The sequence below is a fragment of the Carlito syrichta genome, unplaced genomic scaffold (genome assembly GCF_000164805.1).
Source record: "Carlito syrichta isolate Samal-C Ts95f unplaced genomic scaffold, Tarsius_syrichta-2.0.1 Scaffold313184, whole genome shotgun sequence".
Taxonomy (NCBI): domain Eukaryota; kingdom Metazoa; phylum Chordata; class Mammalia; order Primates; family Tarsiidae; genus Carlito; species Carlito syrichta.
Genome location: NW_007257280.1, coordinates 1,197,408 through 1,215,262, shown reverse-complemented (window position 1 = coordinate 1,215,262; position 17,855 = coordinate 1,197,408). Strand labels below are relative to the sequence as shown.

Below are 17,855 nucleotides of genomic sequence, written 5' to 3'. Positions count from 1 at the left end.
CGACTTTGCACCTTAACACTAAATTATGGGAGTGTCTGTTCCTCACAGTCTCAACAACAGAATATTTGTCAAACTTTATATTTTTGTGAACTTGATAATTGAGAAATAACTAATTATAGCTTAATTTGTCTTTCTCTTATTTAACATAATCATTTCAGAAACATTTTGATCTTTAGAAGTGCTAGATAATATATTTTTTATTGACAATTACTGAATGAACAATATTTTTAATCTAATTATAGAAAGTACCTGTACATACTATTACAAAGTGTTTGCGGGTGAAAGAATTGGTCTAAACCTCTGAGGAGCTTAATCCTGCTTACCCACTCTTACAAGCAAATATCTAACCCTATAGACAGTTACCTTTACTTTTACCAGAACTTTCTGTGAGAGAGAAGTAAAAACCCTTCACATTTTCTCTTTATTTTTATTTCTCTCCTTAATTGCTACTTTGTTCATTATAAAAGAGTAATAAGTCATTGATTCTGGTTTGCATTGCCTGATTGCCCTCATTGCCTCCTGCAATGGAAGTTATCTTTTCTGAGATGTAACACTAATCTCTTAAATGTTGTGTATGAAGATATACAAAAGATCAAATCCTTTTTTGTGAATGCAACATATGTAAACGTTACCTCCTCCCCACTATATTTATTGCCAGATTTTTTGCAACTGTCTACAGCTAATATAAATTGAACTTGAGAAAACCTAAAGGCTGTAACTAATATTAATATTGAATATAAGCCCCTTCAATGATGATAGGTACAAAATAAGAGTTTTATATTATTTGAAGGGAGGGAGAAATCGATGGTGTGGTTGTAACTTATATGTTATTGTTATATAAAATGAAGCAACTAAGATCATTGAAGCTTCCACTACATAGGTACATGTGAAATGACCAGCACTACTAAGTGAAGAGAATAGGTACAGGCAGTTACTTTTAACATCAACTCCTTATCCTAGACAATTATTCTGTTATTTAATCATCTTACTAATAAGTATTTTTTTATCATTGTCCTAATGGATTAAAAGTCAGACAATCTTTGATCTGGTTCTATCTTAAATTGATGTGTCCTGTGCCTTAGTTTTTTTCCCATTAGTAAAGTAACCTATTTCCTGCAACTTTAAGGACTTTGATTAGTGTTAAAGGGGGATAAAAATAACCTAATTGAAGGTGTTAGTAACCTATTTTCTACAACTTTAGGAACAGTTGGATAGTGTAAAGGGGGAAAAACCGTCACTGAAATATTTTAAGCTTGGGGATGTACATATCAGTATTGGTAAAGAATAAACATATTAAAAAGAAAGCCTTTTCCATAGCACTTCTTACAAAAGACCATGCTTGTCCTCTTACTGCCTTTCCCAGACAGGGTTCTGTGAGGGAGTGAAGATTTACAGGAAATGATTTGAGTGACTCTTTTCTCAATTCTTCTAAGGATGACACATAGCTAGTATCATTCTAGATTGACAAGAGATAAGTTAACGCATTACATTTTATGGTGGAACTCTGTTGGAGGAGTACTTTATCTAGAAAGTATCATAACAGGGAAATTGTTAGCTTGTAAATGTCTTAATGGAGTTGAGCAAGTAAGTTCTTGCCCAAAAGCTGAAGGGAAACCAGTTGTATTGCTGGCTGTGAGAGATTACTAGCTGGAATACTCAATGGTATGTTGATCGTCTTTGTTCATTTGCCTTGTATGTATTTTAAAATAGGTTCGTTACAAATAGAGTGCTTTGTGTTGAATTCTCTTCATTTGATGATTACCTGCTGTGAATATTCTGTATAAGCAGCCATGTATTAAAGGGCAGAGGATTCATTCTAAATGAGTTCTGATTAGCAATTAACAGGCAACTCTTCTTGAAATTTATATTCCAGGTTGTTTTTATTTGTTTTAGCCTATTGTACTAGCAGTCCTTTTTAAAAAACATATTAATACTTTTAGTTTGGTGAGGTTGAAGTGGGACTGGTTCCCTCATACATTTTGTATACATTTTGTGTGAGGTAGATCTATATATACAGATACAGTATGGAATACACAGTATATCTAGTTAGAAATAAAGTTCAAGAGAGAAATATACATTGCATGGTATTCCACTGAATGGATATAACATGATTAGCCTGGAGACCTAAATTCACACTAGTTTAAAATGGTTTTTTTTACAGTCGTTTACATTTTATAAAAGAGGAAGTACAGAAAGGAAACAAACATGACAAATTATTTATCTTCACTAATTACCAGAGGTATACATGTTAAAATCAGTGGTTATTTTCACCGATTCAATTGACAAGACAAAATTGTTCATGGTAATTGTTACTGCTGGTAAGATGTATTTCAATCATTTCTAATGGGCAATTTTACCCCCACTAGGGGACAGTTGACAATGTCTGGGTGCATTTTGGCTATCATGAAAGGGAGGGGGTGCTACTGACATCTAGTGGGTAGAGGTCTTTGATATATGCAGGACATACCTCCCCTCTGCAGCCAACAAATAATTGGCCCCAAATATCAATCATGCTGGAGTTGCAAAACCCTGGTATAGTAAAACTAGAACCGCTCATACATTGTTGTTAACATTGACATTGGCATCACCTTTTATCATTATTTATGATAATATTAACACGTGTTTGTGGCAAAAATTCGAAGTATTTGACTCAGAAAGTAGAAAATTCAGCTCAGAAATAACCACTGTAGGGTTTTCATCCAGATTTTTTTCATGAAAATGTTAATATACATATAAATATATTAATATCTTTTAAACATGAAGAACATAGTACTATACATACTTTTCTGTAACTTGCTTTTTTCCCACTTGGATATTTTACTATATTAATACCTCTATCATCCGATTGAATAGATGCATTACAAATTTACCTCTATTATTTGGTTAATATTTGGTGTTTTCTTATATTATATTATTATGAATAGAATTGCAGTGAGCATATTTATGTGACTCTCTGAATTCTTGAGAGTATTTCTGTAGGGTATTTTTTAGAAGCAGAATTTCTAGGCCAATGGGTATGATCATTAAAAAATTGAGAGAGATCAACTGGGCACAATGGCTCATGCCTATAATTCCAGCACGTTGGGAGACCAAGGTGGGAGGATCGCCTGAGGCCAGTTCGAGAACAGCCTGGGCAATGTAGCGAGACTTCATCTCTACAAAAATACAAAAAAAAATTCGCGGGCATGGTATCATGCACCTGTAGTCCCAGCTACTTGGGAGACTGAGGCAGGTGAGGTTAGGAAGTCAAGGCTGTGGTGAGCTGTGATTGTGACACTGTGTTCCAGCCTGGGCAACAAAGTGGGACTCTGGCTCAAAATAATGCTAATAATTATTATTGAGCAATATTATCATATTTCCCTCCAAAAATGTAATGGAGACCCTTTTGAAAGATGTTGAGTAACATGTAAAAGAGTCACAGATATGGTAATACTCCATTTCTAGGAATGTAGCACAAGGAAACAGTCCAAAATATGTAAAAAGCACAAAGATGCTCTTTTATACTGTTATATATAGTAGCAGATATATTAGAAGCAACTTTTAAATGTCTAACAATGGGAAAATGGTTGAATAAATTATGCTATATCCATTTGGACCATTTTGAAATCTTAAAAACTGTCATTTTAAAGACTATGGATATTCTTACATCGTTGTCAGTTGAAGAAGTAGAATTCAAAACTGTACATTCACTATGATTGCAACTAAGTATGAATTATCATGCATGTAACAAAAAGAAGGGAAAGGAATACAGAAGGAAAATAAAATAGACCTGTCAGGGTAGTGGAATGGTGGGATAATTTTTCCCTCTAATCTGTGCATTATATTATTTTCAGGATTTTTTTGGAAAATATTCATAAAAATGTTGCTGCCTCAAGATAAAATGTTGATTGATGTAGAAAAGATGAGTGGAAATTTCAATCCAGAGGCTAGTGTCTGCCTAACAAAGAAGAAAACAAACCTCTCCTCTGTTCTCAGCCCCTCATGTTTTCCATGTGTTCTTGTATGTGTTAATGATTAAAGAATAACATAGTGATTAGTGTGAATTTTGAATTTGCGTGAACTAGTCCGGAAAAGCAACCTCAGGAGACATGGCATAGATATTTTGTTACAGCCAACATTTTGACAAATATCACCACAGGGAAAGAAGGTTGTTGCAGCAATGTCCTTTTTTTCTTCAGCTAGTTACTATATTTAAATGTTATAATGTGGTCAAATCTCACTTATGGTGGCGGGGTCCTTTATGTGTAGGTAGAGGTAGCGTGATATTAAAAGTTATTTCATTTTTTTAAAATGGGGTCTCACTCTGTCACCCAGGCTGGAGTGTCAGTGGCACAATCATGGTTCAACACAACCTCAGCCTCCTGGGCTCAGGTGATCCTCTTGCCTCAGTTTCCCAAGGAGCTGGGACTACAGGTGTGCACCACCATACCTGGCTAATTTTTTATTTTATTTTATTTTATTGTAGAGATGAGATCTCACTATGTTGCCCAGGCTGATCTTGAACTCCAGGGCTCAAGTGATTCTCCTGCCTTGGCCTCCCAGAGTGTTAGGCATGAGCTACCATGTCCGGCCAGTAAACACATTTTTTTTAGCTTTGAACCAGAATAAAACATTGCAGTAACCACAGAGAGAATTAATTATATTCTTAGGAATGTGTTTTTTCTCCTTCTTTTCTTTGATGTGACTTGTATGGTGCTGTTGAGTCTAGAATTTTTATAATGCTGGTCTCTCAATTAACTGAGATGAGAATTGATTTATTAACAGTAAGTATTATTGCCAGAGACCTGCTGGCAACAACGATTTTTCTCAGCCATTTCTGTTTCCTGGGGTGACTGTTATGAAAGAAGCTTTTTTAGACCAGGTTTGAACTGTGATTCCAAGATGGAGAGTGTCTCCTGTAATTGCCTGTCTTGGCCTGGAATAGAGTGAGTTTTCTTTCAGAAGTTTGAGGTGGAGAATCCAGCTGGTTATGCTACAAGTGCTGTTGAGTGGACTGTAGTTCCTTGGAATGTTTTTCGAGGCCTTTTTTTTCCTGTGGAAGTCTATTTTGGTGTGAATAGATATTAGGCATTTGACCCATTCTGATATTCTGAAAGCTTGACGGGTCCTTCAGTTACCTATTTTTCCCAAAGGAAAAACAAAATGTGACCAGGTTGAGTATTGAACAGTATTCTTTATAGTCTTATGTCGTAGCTAGGAACAAGTGGAATTTTTCATTACTTTGTTTGCATTCATAGTTAGGGCTTTCAGGCACTCAGTACTAGTGATTTTTAAACAGAATCACAAAAGAATAGTGCACAGTATCTTGAAGATGGAGAAAAGCTTGGTACAACTACTATATAGAAGACTTTAAAATATTTCACCTCCTGAAATGGTCATTTAAGGAAAAGCCAAGTTTTCTTGCTAACTGGATATATGGCAGAGTTTTATGGGGTAATCTTTTGTGCTTATTTTGGCGATTCAAATCCAAAGGTTTGGGGGTTTTTTCTCGCTCTGATTTCATCCTTCAAGCTCTATACTACATAATTTTTTTTTTAGTTGGGTAGTATAACTTTTAAAGAAAACATTGCTTCTAGAAGTAACAGCAATTTCTTTTCTGTAGCTCAATAGTGGCATACCAGCCTGCTGGAGACAACAGTCATACCTTTGATGTCACAGCCATGTTCAAGTCCATTGGGATCTTCCTCGGGATCTTCAGTGGATCTTTTGCAATGGGTGCTGCTACTGGAGTGGTGACTGCTTTAATATCCTTTCATTGTATTTATCTTTTCTTGTTAATCTAATTAAGTAGTTGAATGCCGTATTCCGTGTTTCTCCTAGTTCCATGATTGGAATTGTGTTACAGTTATTATCCTTATAACTAAGTACTTGGTTTAAAAACATTAAGTAATAATCTTTACTATTAAATAAGTAAAAGAATTTCATTGTTCTGCATAGGGCTCAGAGTCCTAAAACTTTCACTGCAAGAGTATAATTAGATATGGTATATCCCTTTGAGGGTGAATTTTATGGTTGTAGATTAAATTGCTGTAAAGGCAGATATATTCCAGGGAGTCTTTGCGTGTTCTGTGTTGCTGGTCAGCCTGGCAGATTTTTGCTCTTTAACAGGACAAGTAGGAAATAATACAACTGTGATGCCAAATGAACACAATATGGTTCCCAGGTTAGGATATATAAGAGTTCATCACAGCTTTCCTGATTTTAACCTTTGTGCTCTAGATTCCTTAGCTGGGAGGCCAAAGGACCTAGGTTGTAGTCTTGGTACTCCACTAGTTAGCTCTTAGAAATACCAGGCAAGTTATTCATTCAAAAGCCATTTCTTCCCAGGCGTCACTACTACGCGATCTATCCATGTGACAAAAATGCACTCATAATCTCTAAATCTATAAAAAATAAATTTAAGATCCCCAAAAAAAAGTATTCATAAAAATATTGCTGCCTCAAGATAAAGTGTTGATTGATGTGGAAAAGATGAGTTGAGTCAGAGTCTTACTCTGTTGCCCAAGAAAAAAAGGCATTTCTTGATAACCTGTTACATGTCAGATGCTGTGTTCTGGATATCAAAGCTAAACAAGACTAACATGGTCCCTACCTCCTTGGAGCTTTTTGTGGCAGACCCAAACATGATAGAAGCTTTAACATTTCACCTCTTTGGATCTCAGTAAAGGAATGTGGAGGGTGAGAACATTAGAAAAAAAGAGCGGGGCCAAAGGACCTTTAAGGAGTTTCCAGGTCTAAAACTTCTATGATACTTTTATTTAAAACAAATACATTTGCTGAGTGCGGTGGTTCATGCCTGTAATTCCAGCACTTTGAAGAGGCAGAGGCGAGAGGATTGCCTGAGCCCAGGGGTTCGAGACCAGCCTGGGCAACTTGGCGAGAAATTGTCTCTACAATAAATAAAAAAATTGGCAGACATGGTGACACATGCCTGTAGTTCCAACTATTTGGAAGGCTGAGGAGGAAGGATTGCCTGAGCCCAGCAGGTCATGGCTACAGTGGCCATGAACGTGCCACTGCCCTCCAGCCTGGGTGACAGAGTGAGACTCCGACTCAAAACCAGAAAACAAATACATTATGCGTTTTTAAGACTCTCTTAGTTTTGTATACTTCAGCCTTGTGCCAGAGGAAGCTTTTATGGCTTTTTCTAGGTGAACTGAGGCATAACGGGACAGTAAAAAGACTTCTGAAGAAGGAGCCAGTACAGATAATATCTCTTCCCCATTACAGGTTCCTTGAGGGTAGAAAATATATCTTGTTAATCATTTTGTTGTAGCATCTAGTTGTTGAAGTGACTTTAGATTCCAGCCTGAGATTTGACACAGTTTGGCACAGGCCCTTCCACTGTCAGCTAATAAATACTTGTTAGATTAGTGTAAGTGAGTAAAGTGCCTCAGTTTCTTCATTGTGGAATGAATGATCTACCTCACAGAGGGGTTAGAGGAACAACTAAGTGTGAAATCTCATGGAAATTATGTGTTTTTATAAATGTAAGTTGCCATAATTATGGAGGCTGTCTTGCTTTGGGTTGCAAATTAATAGTCAAGAGTTGGCATGTTGTGTATCTCATCTGTTGTTTCTGTCTCTGCCTGTCCTTTACTGCATGGCTTCTGGCAAGGTATGTGATACTCACTGAAGGAAGGCAGCTGACTCTTCAGTAACAGACTCATCTTAGTAGTCTCTTTGGTAGTACTTTCCTTATTCTGTGACTTTTATGTTAAATTCTTTCCATTTTGGTAGTACTTCCTTATTCTGTGACTTTTATGTTAAAGAGGCCAGAGAACCTTTCTTTCATGGTTGCCTTGCTTAGACTATTATTTTTTCTAGTTGCATTTCTGTATTACAAGATCTCATTACAACCTTAACAGTCTTACGTGACAAAGTTCACCAAATTACGAGAGTTCCAGTTGTTGGAGACAGGCCTGTTTTTCTTGATGTCCTGGAGTACCTTCCTCTTGGCTGAAGCCTGGGGCTTCACAGGTAGGTTACTTTCTCCTTTTGATTGTAGACCCTTGCAAGGAGTGACTTTGCCAGTCACCTCTGCAAATGAGTCAGCTCCTTTAGTACTAAAACATACTTGTGATTGGGGTTTAGGCTGCCACTTAAGAACACAATGAAAGATTTTCAATGAAAGTGGTTCCTCTCAACAAAGGAAGTCACAAATGGAGTCTTCAACACTAAGTGTATATAATCTACTTCTGTAAAATAAAAACCTCAGTATTAAAGTTAGGAACCATCCTTTTATGTGAACTTGGAACTCTTTGTCTTCATAGGTGTGGTTGCAGTATTGTTTTGTGGCATTACACAAGCACATTATACGTATAATAACTTGTCCACAGAGTCTCAGCATAGAACTAAACAGGTAAGATAAATCTTATCATTTGTATATAAACATCTTTTTCTTTCAGCAAAATAGAAGTCTTTTACTTAAAAATAACCTTTGATCTGTTCAAGATGATGTATACTCATTTCAGATCTTCCTTTGACTCTAGAAATAGATGGGATTGGCAAATTGAAGAGTGACAGCTTTTAGCATGGAGATAGGTCATAGCCAGGGGCTATTATTATGGCTCCAATAATCAGACAATTAGCTTCTTTTTTTTTCTTAGTATTTTCCTAATCTAATGGCTTTTTTTTTTTTTTTTTTTGAGTTGGAGTCTCACTCTGTCATTCAGACTGGAGTGCAGTGGCCGCTCCCAGCCACTGCAGCCTCGACCTGCTGGACTCCAGCAATCCTTCCGCCTCAGACTTCCAAGTAGCTGGAACTACAGGCACGCACTACCACACCCAGCTAATTTTTTGATTTATTGTAGAAATGAGGTCTCGCCAAGTTGCCCAGGCGGGTCTCGAACCCGCGGGCTCAGGCAGTCCACTCACCTCAGTCTCCCAAAGTGCTGGGATTACAGGCTGAGCCACCGAGCCGGGCCTAATGGCTTTTAAGAGGAATGTTTTGGAAGCTCACTCTGTCTTGACTAGAACTACTGCTGTGTGATATAATAAGATTAACTTCTGATCTGACTAGATATACTAAGAGAAGATTAACTTTTCAGTCTCTGTTCAGGCACTGCAAAGCTGCTATGTTTCCAGTAATGTCAGGGGACTACGGCAATGGTCCAGCTTCATATGGCACCAACTGATCAGTTGTGCAGGGTACCTGAAGGAAATTATAAAGGAAATAGACAGAGAATTTTTTAGTCTTATGAGGCGTATAGGACAAATGCATGAACAAAACGTAATGTCTAGAGTAGAGACAGGTGTGAACTTGACGATAGTTATGATGAGAAATAGAAGCTTTTAAGTTTTGCCATATGATTGGAACATAGTGAGATTAACCTGAAAAGGACTAATGCTAAAGCAGGAACAACAGTGCTTTCTCTTCATTCTTCTGGAGCCACAAATTTAGGTTATGACCTATGCTTTTCCCCACCTCCTCAAAAGAAATTAGGCTTCCCCACCAAGCATATTCATTGAGGTTGCAAATCCTTTTTACAAATTAATCAGTGCAATAAATATAGAAAAGAAAGTCAACTGGGGAGATTCAGCATTTTTTCCAGATAGTGGGGTGAGGAGTAAAACACAAGAGTATGGTAAGAGCTTCCAGGCTTGTTGATGATCTGAAGCTTGCATACATTAAAAAAATAAGACTAGTAGGAACCCTAGATTGTATGTTTCAGATTATATGTCATAGAAGACCTCAGAGAAGGGAGAAATTGGTTTGAGGCTTGAGGAGCTGGAAAGGTATCATAGAAATGGCACACCTAGAAGGATGGGAAGGATTTGGAAAGGCCTAGGGGAAACAGTATAGACCAAGGCAGGAACAAAAAGAAGGCAGTAAAGTGAACAGCAGAGGTTGGCAAACTCCAGCCCTCAGACCAAATCTGGCCCTTGTCAGTTTGCAAGCTGAGAATTTCTTAGCTTTCTTAGGTTTTCTTTCTGCCCTTTTTTAAATGCTTGGAAAAGGGTCCAAAGAAGTTTTTGTGACCCGTGGCAGTTATGTGAAATTCACATTTCTGTGTCCGTCGATAAGGTTTTCTTGGCACACAACCACACCCATTTCCTTTTAATGTATAGTCCATGGCTGCTTTTGTGCTCCACTGGCGGAGTTAAGTAATTGTGACAGAGCTTGTGGCCTGCAAAGCCTCAAATATTTATTCTCTGGCCCTTTACAGTAAAAGTTTGCCAATTCTTGTGAGACTGGCTGTGTGACCAGGAGCAAGTTCTACAACTTTTCTTTGCTTCAGTTTTGCCATCTTTAAAATGGAGATAATGGCCAGGCATGGTGGTTCACACCTGTAATCCTAGCACTCTGGGACACTAAGGCAGGAGAATCGTTTGAACCTAGGATTTCAAGACCAGCCTGGATAACAAAGTGACCTTGTCTCAGTACTACTACTACCACTAATAAACCAGGCATGGTGGCACACACCTGTAGTCCCAACTACTTGGGAGTCTGAGACAGACGGATCGCCTGAGCCCAGGAGGTTGAGGCTGAGGTGAGCTGTGATTATGCCACTACACTTCAGTCTGAGTGACAGGGTGAGACTCTGACTCCAAACATAATAATAATAAAATAAAATGGAAATAATAATAATAATAATGCCCACATCACAGAGCTGTTGTGAGATTAAATGAGATGATGCATGTAAAGACTTAGTATAGAATCAGGCACATAGTAAAAAGTGGAGAAAGTGTAGCTGTTATCATTAAGCAAGTATAAGGAAGTAATAATAGTATATTAAATGATTTTAAAGAAAATTAAATATGCACAAGACAACCCTGGTTTAAAAAGATTAACTCACTTGCCCAAAGCCACGCAGCCAGCAAGTAGGGAAGGCAGGGTTCAAGCCTAGCCTTTTTGATTCCTGAGCCAATGTTCTTTTTTTTTTTTTTTTTTTGAGTTGGAATCTCACTCTCTCACCCAGACTGGAGTGCAGCGGCCGCTCCCAGCCACCGCAGCCTCGACCTGCTGGGCTCCAGTTATCCTTCCGCCTCAGCCTTCCGAGTAGCCGGAACTACAGGCATGCGCTACCACGCCCGCCTGATATTTTTATTTATTGTAGAGATGAGATCTCGCCAAGTTGCCCAGGCGGGTCTCGAACCCGTGGACTCAGGCAATCCACTCACCTCAACCCCCCAAAGCACGTGATTACAGGCTGAGCCACGGAGCCCGAATCACTGTCCTGCTGTGGGACAGAGAGCTCATGGTAAAGAGCAGTAGTAGATAATTGTGGTGGCCTGAGGGGCACCAGATTTTAGAGGTCATTCAGCATTTATTCAGCAAGTCTCGTATACCTGCTGGGTTCGTAACCCTTGCTGAGGCTGTGATGTGAACAGGGTGGGGGTGGGCCGGCAACTGGGGGGCACAGAATGCAAGACCACAATGTGGAAGCCCTATCTGTAGGACATTTATTCCCTAAGTTAGGGTAAGATCCATGGAAGAAGTTAAGTTACACAGCAAGCCGGTGATACAAGCATTCTCATGAAGCACTCCATGCCAGGATAAAAGGTGTTAAATTGAATATTATAGCTTGTAAAGAGGGAAGTATTTTGAAAACTGCCATTTTTAAAGATTCACTGGTTGAGGGGTGGAAGATGGGGGGGTGGCAGTAATACTAGTTAGGGTCCTTTTGTATCACTATAGACGGGAACTGACAAAAGTCAGATGAGGGCAGTGGCAGGGACACAAGCATTCCAAAAGAAAAATTTACAGGGTTTGGAGGAGGGAAGCTGATTGGGGAAAGAGAGGGGGAGAGATTTCTGGCTTTTTCTGTGAGACTAGAATTGTCACCTCTACTTTTGCTCCCCTCTGAATCACATATTTTCAGATGTATGCATGAACTTTGTATATTTGAAGTGTCTGTTTTATTATCTTAGTAATACTCATGTTTTCAAATTATGTAATTTTATTTATTTATTGTACTAACTTTTTAAAATTTTGTTTCAGTTGTTTGAGCTTCTCAATTTCTTGGCAGAGAATTTCATCTTCTCCTACATGGGACTGACACTGTTTACCTTCCAGAACCATGTCTTTAACCCAACATTTGTAGTAGGAGCATTTGTATCCTTTATTATGTGTTCTATTTTAGAAACTATTTGTAATGAAGATTTTTGTGTGGATTTTGGGTGTATGGTTGATAAGAATACATTTAGATATATAAAATTTTCCTCTGAGTAAAACAAATAAGGATTGCAACTCTTTTTTCTATTCTAGTTATTTTATTCTATTCTATTTTTATTTTTGTTAATTGCACAAATACTGTTGACAGATTGAAATGACAGAAAAGTCTCCTACTGGTCTGCTTACTTCAAAAAGAGACAACTGTTCTCTATTACTAAAGGGAAGAAGGAGAGGGTGGATACTGGGACACAGTTAGCAGTCTCTCTCTCTCTCTCTCTCTCTCTCTCTCTCTCTCTCTCTCTCTCTCTCTCTCCATGAGTTGTCTTTAAAAACCAGTTGGAAGGAGGAAGAGAGTATATTATTAAAGAGAGACGAGAACAGGCTATAGTGTACACCTCATGAGAAGGCAGGAGAAGATGGAATCCAGAACATGTGGAGACAAATGTGGCCTTCAGTGGGAGGAGGGACAGCTCCACCATTGCTACAGGAGAGGACAGGGTGTGTAGAGATAGAGGTACATTTGTAAGACGGAGCTCCTGTTTGATGGCTTCTATTTTTATCTGTGAAGTAGGAGGTAAGATCATCTGTTGAGAGTAAGATAGGGAGCTGGGTGGTATATCACTTATCTATTGTATAACAAATTATCTTAAGTTTAGCAACTGAAAACAACAAATGTTTATTATCTCACACAGTTTCTGAGGGTCAGGAATCCTGGTGCAGCTTAGCTGTGTGGTTCTGGCTTCAGGATCTCTCATGAGATTGCAGTTGTGCTCTTGGCTGAGACTGCGCTTTCTCAGGACTTGACTAGGGCTACAGAATTCACTCCAAGGTCACTCAGCTCACATAACCCTCAGCAGGAAGCTTCTGTTCCTCTCCATGTGGACATCTCTATAGGACAGCTTATACCAGGGCTTCTAGAGCAAGTGAACTGAGAGCGCCCCAAGGTGAAAGCCAAAGCATATTTTATCATCTAATCTTAGAAGTGACATACCAGCATCACTTCTGCAATGTTCTTTTTTTTTTTTTTTTTTTTTTTTTTTGAGTTGGAGTCTCACTCCGTCGCCCGGGCTGGAGTGCAGTGGCACGCTCAAGGCCACCCCAGCATCAACCCACTGGGTTCAGGTGATCCTTCCACCTCAGCCTTCCAAATAGCCGGAACTACAGGTGTGTGCTACCATGCCCAGCTAATTTTTTGATTTATTGTAGAGATGAGGTCTTGCCAAGTTGCCCAGGCTGTTCTCGAACCTGTGGGCTCAGGTAATCCTCTCACCTCAGCCTCCCAAAGTGCTGGGATTACAGCCTTGAGCCACCGCGCCCAGCCACTTCTGCAATATTCTATTGGTCACACAGACCAATCTGGTACAGTGTGGACGGGGACTACACAAGAGCATGAATACTATGAGGCAGAAAACTTTGGGGACCATCTTAGAGGCTGGCTCACACTAGTCAGAGGGGTTTTGAGGAACATGGAGAAGGTTTGTGAAATTGTTGTAGAGAGTAAGTTGACCAAAGAAATGCAATAGGACTGCTGAGCAGTACTAGGGACCCATTTGTGTTTGAGGAATAGGCATTAGCAGTAGAATGAACCATTCTGCCCCATTGAATGGTTTTTTTCAGGAGTACTTAGCTGTAAGCATGGAGAAAATAGATAGTTGAGTCCATGCAGGTTTGTGTTTTGTCAAGTGGGTACAATGAAAACAGAGGAACAAGAAAATGTAGGCTGTTGAAAAGAATGCTGTTGACACGAGGCTAAGAAGGAAAGTGAAGGAAGAAGGGGACTGAATTGTTTGAGGAAAAGGTGGAGGGATCTTTGGCCTGGAAGTCCCAGTGAGGTAGAATAACAATCAGAGTGGGATAGTTGAATATGAAACATGGAGTGATTGTGATCACAGAAGAATGTTTGAATAAGGGAGTTTCAAAAGAAGTTTTTTTTGGTTTTTTTTTTATTTTTTTTTGAGTTGGAGTCTCACTCTTGTCGCCTAGGCTGAAGTGCAGTGGTATGCTCACGGCCACCGCAGCCTCAACCTGCTGGGTTTAGGCTATCCTTCCGCCTCAGCCTTCCAAGTAGCTGGAACTACAGACACTCGCCACCACACCCAGCTGGTTTTTGTGATTTATTGTAGAGATGAGGTCTCACCAAGTTGCCCAGGCTATTCTCAAACTCCCAGGCTCAGGCAATCCTCTCACCTCAGCCTCCCAAAGTACTGGGATTATAAGCTGCGCCACCACACCCAGCCCAAAAGAAGTATTTTTATTTTTATTTATTTATTTTTTTTGAGTTGCAGTCTCACTCTGTCACCCAGACTGGAGTGCAGAAGTATTTTTAAAACACTCAGAATAAAGATTCTGCCAAAGAGATTAGCAGTTTTTTAAAAAATTAAAACTCTAGGTAAGATCTTTTGTTAGTAAGTGAGGTATTACCAAAATACCATTCTGCAGAGCTTTAGTCTGAGAATGAACTTTTGACAAAAAAAAGATAAAGTCCTATTAATAAGAGAAGATCTTAGTTGAAAGACTACCATGAGATCAGTAACTTAACATCTTGCTAGTTTTGGAGAAATTTTTGAGCAGTCAAGTGGCCTGATTCACTGTACTTAATCTGGAAGCAGGACTACATATTCTCTATAGGTTTATGAATCTGTTAGGAATTAAAGTTCCTCAATTTAAAAAAAATCCTAATCAACCGGGCATGGTAGTGCATGCCTGTAATTCCGGCTACTCAGAAGGCTGAGGCAGAAGGATCGCTGGAGCCCAGTGGGTTAAGGCTGCAGTGGCAGGGAGCAGCCACTGCACTCCAGTCTGGGCGACAGAGTAAGACTCCAACTCCAAAAAAAAAAAAAATCCTGTCATGAAAATGGACTCTTAACAGGAGAAAGTTATTCTCTTATTGGCTATTTCATTTTATTTTTAATTTTTTCCTCTTTCTGACATAGAAATGATGACTCTTTCTGGCTATTTTACTTAGGATGTCACTTTGGTTTCATGTGACAAAGATTCAGATTAACCCAAGTTTAAGCAAGGTAGATGTTTATTTCTTTCTCATCTAAAAGTCTGAACTGGGCCAGGCTCGGTGGCTCAGCCTGTAATCCCAGCGCTTTGGGAGGCTGAGGCGAGTGGATTGCCTAAGCCTGTGCATTCGAGACCCGCCCGGGCAACTTGGCGAGTCCTCATCTCTACAATAAATCAAAAATTAGCCGGGTATGGTAGCGCGTGCCTGTAGTTCCGGCTACTTGGAAGGCTGAGGCGAAAGGATCACCGGAGCCCAGCAGGCCAAGCCTGCAGTGACTGGGAGCGGCCACTGCACTCCAGTCTGGGTGACAGAGTGAGACTCCAACTCAAAAAAAACAAATGTCTGAACTGATATGGCAGCTCTGTTCCACAAAGTCATCAGGGACCCAAGCAACCTTGTTGCTAACATCCTCAGGGAGTTGATCCAAGGTGGCCTACCCCTGTCTGCCAATTGTAGAAGTGCAGTTGGGTTGAAGTGCACAACCTAATATGCATACATCCCTTCCACTTAACATCATTAACTACATCTACCTGCAAGGGACGCTGGGAATTATATTATTGATCTTGGTGACTAAGTACCCAGATAAAAATCAAGAATGGGGAGGAGGAGTATCTATTACCAAAAAAGAAAGAAAGAATGGATATTGGGGAGAACTAGCTGTCACTGCCACATTGGCCCACATGTTTGGTGGTTATTTTTTTTTTTATAAGGGAATAACTTTTTAATAATTTTTTGATTTTAGAATCATTTGGGGTTTATAGAAAACTTGTAGAGATAATACAGAAAGTTCTCATATACCCTACTCTGTTTCTCCTGTTACTAATATTAGCATGGCACATTTGTCACAATGAATAAACCAATATTGATATATTATTACTAACTAAAGTTCATACTTTATTCAGATTCTCATAGTTTTTCCCTAAAGTCCTTATTCTGTTCTGTTATAGATGTATGTATATATATGAGTTTGTGTGTGTGTATTCAGGGAAGATATATCTACTATATATAACTATATATTAATATAATATTAAGTTTATATTATGTTATATATTATAATTTATATTATATATTATATTGTATATTTCTTTTCTTCCTTTCTTTTTTGGTATTAGACACTCCTCTTTCCTGCCTGTGGTCCCTCCCATCCAGGAGGATGCCACATTACATTTAGTTGTCATGTCTCCTTAGGTTCTGCTTGACTGTGACAGTTCCTTATATGTTCCTTGTTTTTGGTGACCCTTGACAGTTTTGAGGGGTATTGGCCGGGTACTTTATAAACTGTCTTTCAATTGGAACTTGTTGGATATTTTCCCATGATTAGCCTGGATTTATATGTTCTTTGGGAGGAAGACCACAGAGGTAAAGTGCCATTCTTAATCACATATCAAGGGTACCTACTTAATAATGTTGATGATAGCCTTAGTTACTTGGTTGAGATAGTATTTGTCAGGTTTCTCCATTGTAAAGTTACTTATTTTTCTCTCTGTGTTGTACTGCTTGGAAGGAAGTTGCTATGTGCAGGGACTGAGGAGTGGGGAGTTAGGTTCTACTTCCTCGAGGATAGAGTATAAAATTATTTGGAATTTTTTCTTTTTGAGTTGCAGTCTCACTCCGTCCTCCATGTTGGAGTGCAGTGGTGTGCTCATGGCCAGCCCAGTGCTGACCCACTGGGCTCTGACTATCCCTTTGCATCAGCCTTCCAAGTAGGTGGACCTACAGGTGCGTGCTACCATGACCGGCTAATTTTTTTGATTTTTACCATAGAGATGAGGTCTCACCAAATTGCCCAGGCTGTTCTCTAACCCACAGCAATTCGCTTACCTCAGCCTCCCGAATTGCTGGGATTACAGGCTAAGCCACCGTGCCCAGCCTGGAATTCTTTACATAGGAAAGCTATCTATTCTCCCCTACTTATTGCTTTAGTCATTTGTTTAATGTCAGTATGACTTCATTGACATTTATTTTATACTTTTGGTTATAATACGATACAATCTTTTTGTTTTGTTGCTCGAACTATTCCAGTTTTGGCCATTTGGAGCTCTTTCACTGGACTCCTATGTCACTTTGATGTTTTCATTATTGTATTTTTAAATTTTTTCAGCACTTCCTTACTTTCTGGAGCTACAACATGCTTCAGGCTCATCTTGTATATTTTCTGCCTCAGCCTGATAATTGGCCATTTCTCCAAGGAGCCCTGATTTCATTTATTGGAGAATAGTATTAGAAACCAAGATCTGGGTACCAGGTGTGCTCAGCACTGCTGGGTGATCTTGCTCTAGGCCCTCTCAACTGACAAAGCAAGGAAATATTTTTTTTTTCTCTGAATACACGCACACACATGCACACACACACACACACACACACACACACACACGTATATACATACATCTATAAATATTTTGTTATGTAACCATCTGTATTAAGCTAAACATGCTTTCATACCAATCCCCCACTCTAATTTATTACCACATGGATCATTCTGGCCTCCTCCCTTGCTGATCTGGAATCTCCCATTCCAACAGTGAAAAACCTGGCTCCCACCACCTGCCATCCATTTACTCAATTGTTCAGTTCCAGTATACATATGTAATAGTATCAGAACTGTTAAGCAGTACTGCTGTGGAAACAGCTTTATCAACAAGCATAGAATGCTTCTGTGCAGTTCCTTTTGCCTTTAGTCGTATACACTGTATTCTTTTCCAAAGTTATTTAGACCAGCACCATTTC

The 17,855-nt window shown here is 39.1% G+C and overlaps 1 protein-coding gene across 3 annotated transcripts in view; it reads left to right on the top strand.

Moving 5' to 3' along the window:
- The window catches only part of SLC9A6 (solute carrier family 9 member A6), a 55,160-nt gene that overhangs the window by 17,087 nt on the left and 20,218 nt on the right, over positions 1 to 17,855 (top strand). For 2 of the 3 annotated variants that reach the window (XM_008070221.2, XM_021718662.1), the window contains exons 7-10: positions 5,603 to 5,744; positions 7,875 to 7,980; positions 8,274 to 8,362; positions 11,945 to 12,058. In XM_008070221.2, the coding sequence (XP_008068412.1) occupies positions 5,603 to 5,744; positions 7,875 to 7,980; positions 8,274 to 8,362; positions 11,945 to 12,058 (451 nt within the window). Of the gene's footprint in view, positions 1 to 5,602; positions 5,745 to 7,868; positions 7,981 to 8,273; positions 8,363 to 11,944; positions 12,059 to 17,855 lie in introns of all 3 variants that reach the window. The other variant, XM_021718661.1, reaches the window with a different exon arrangement.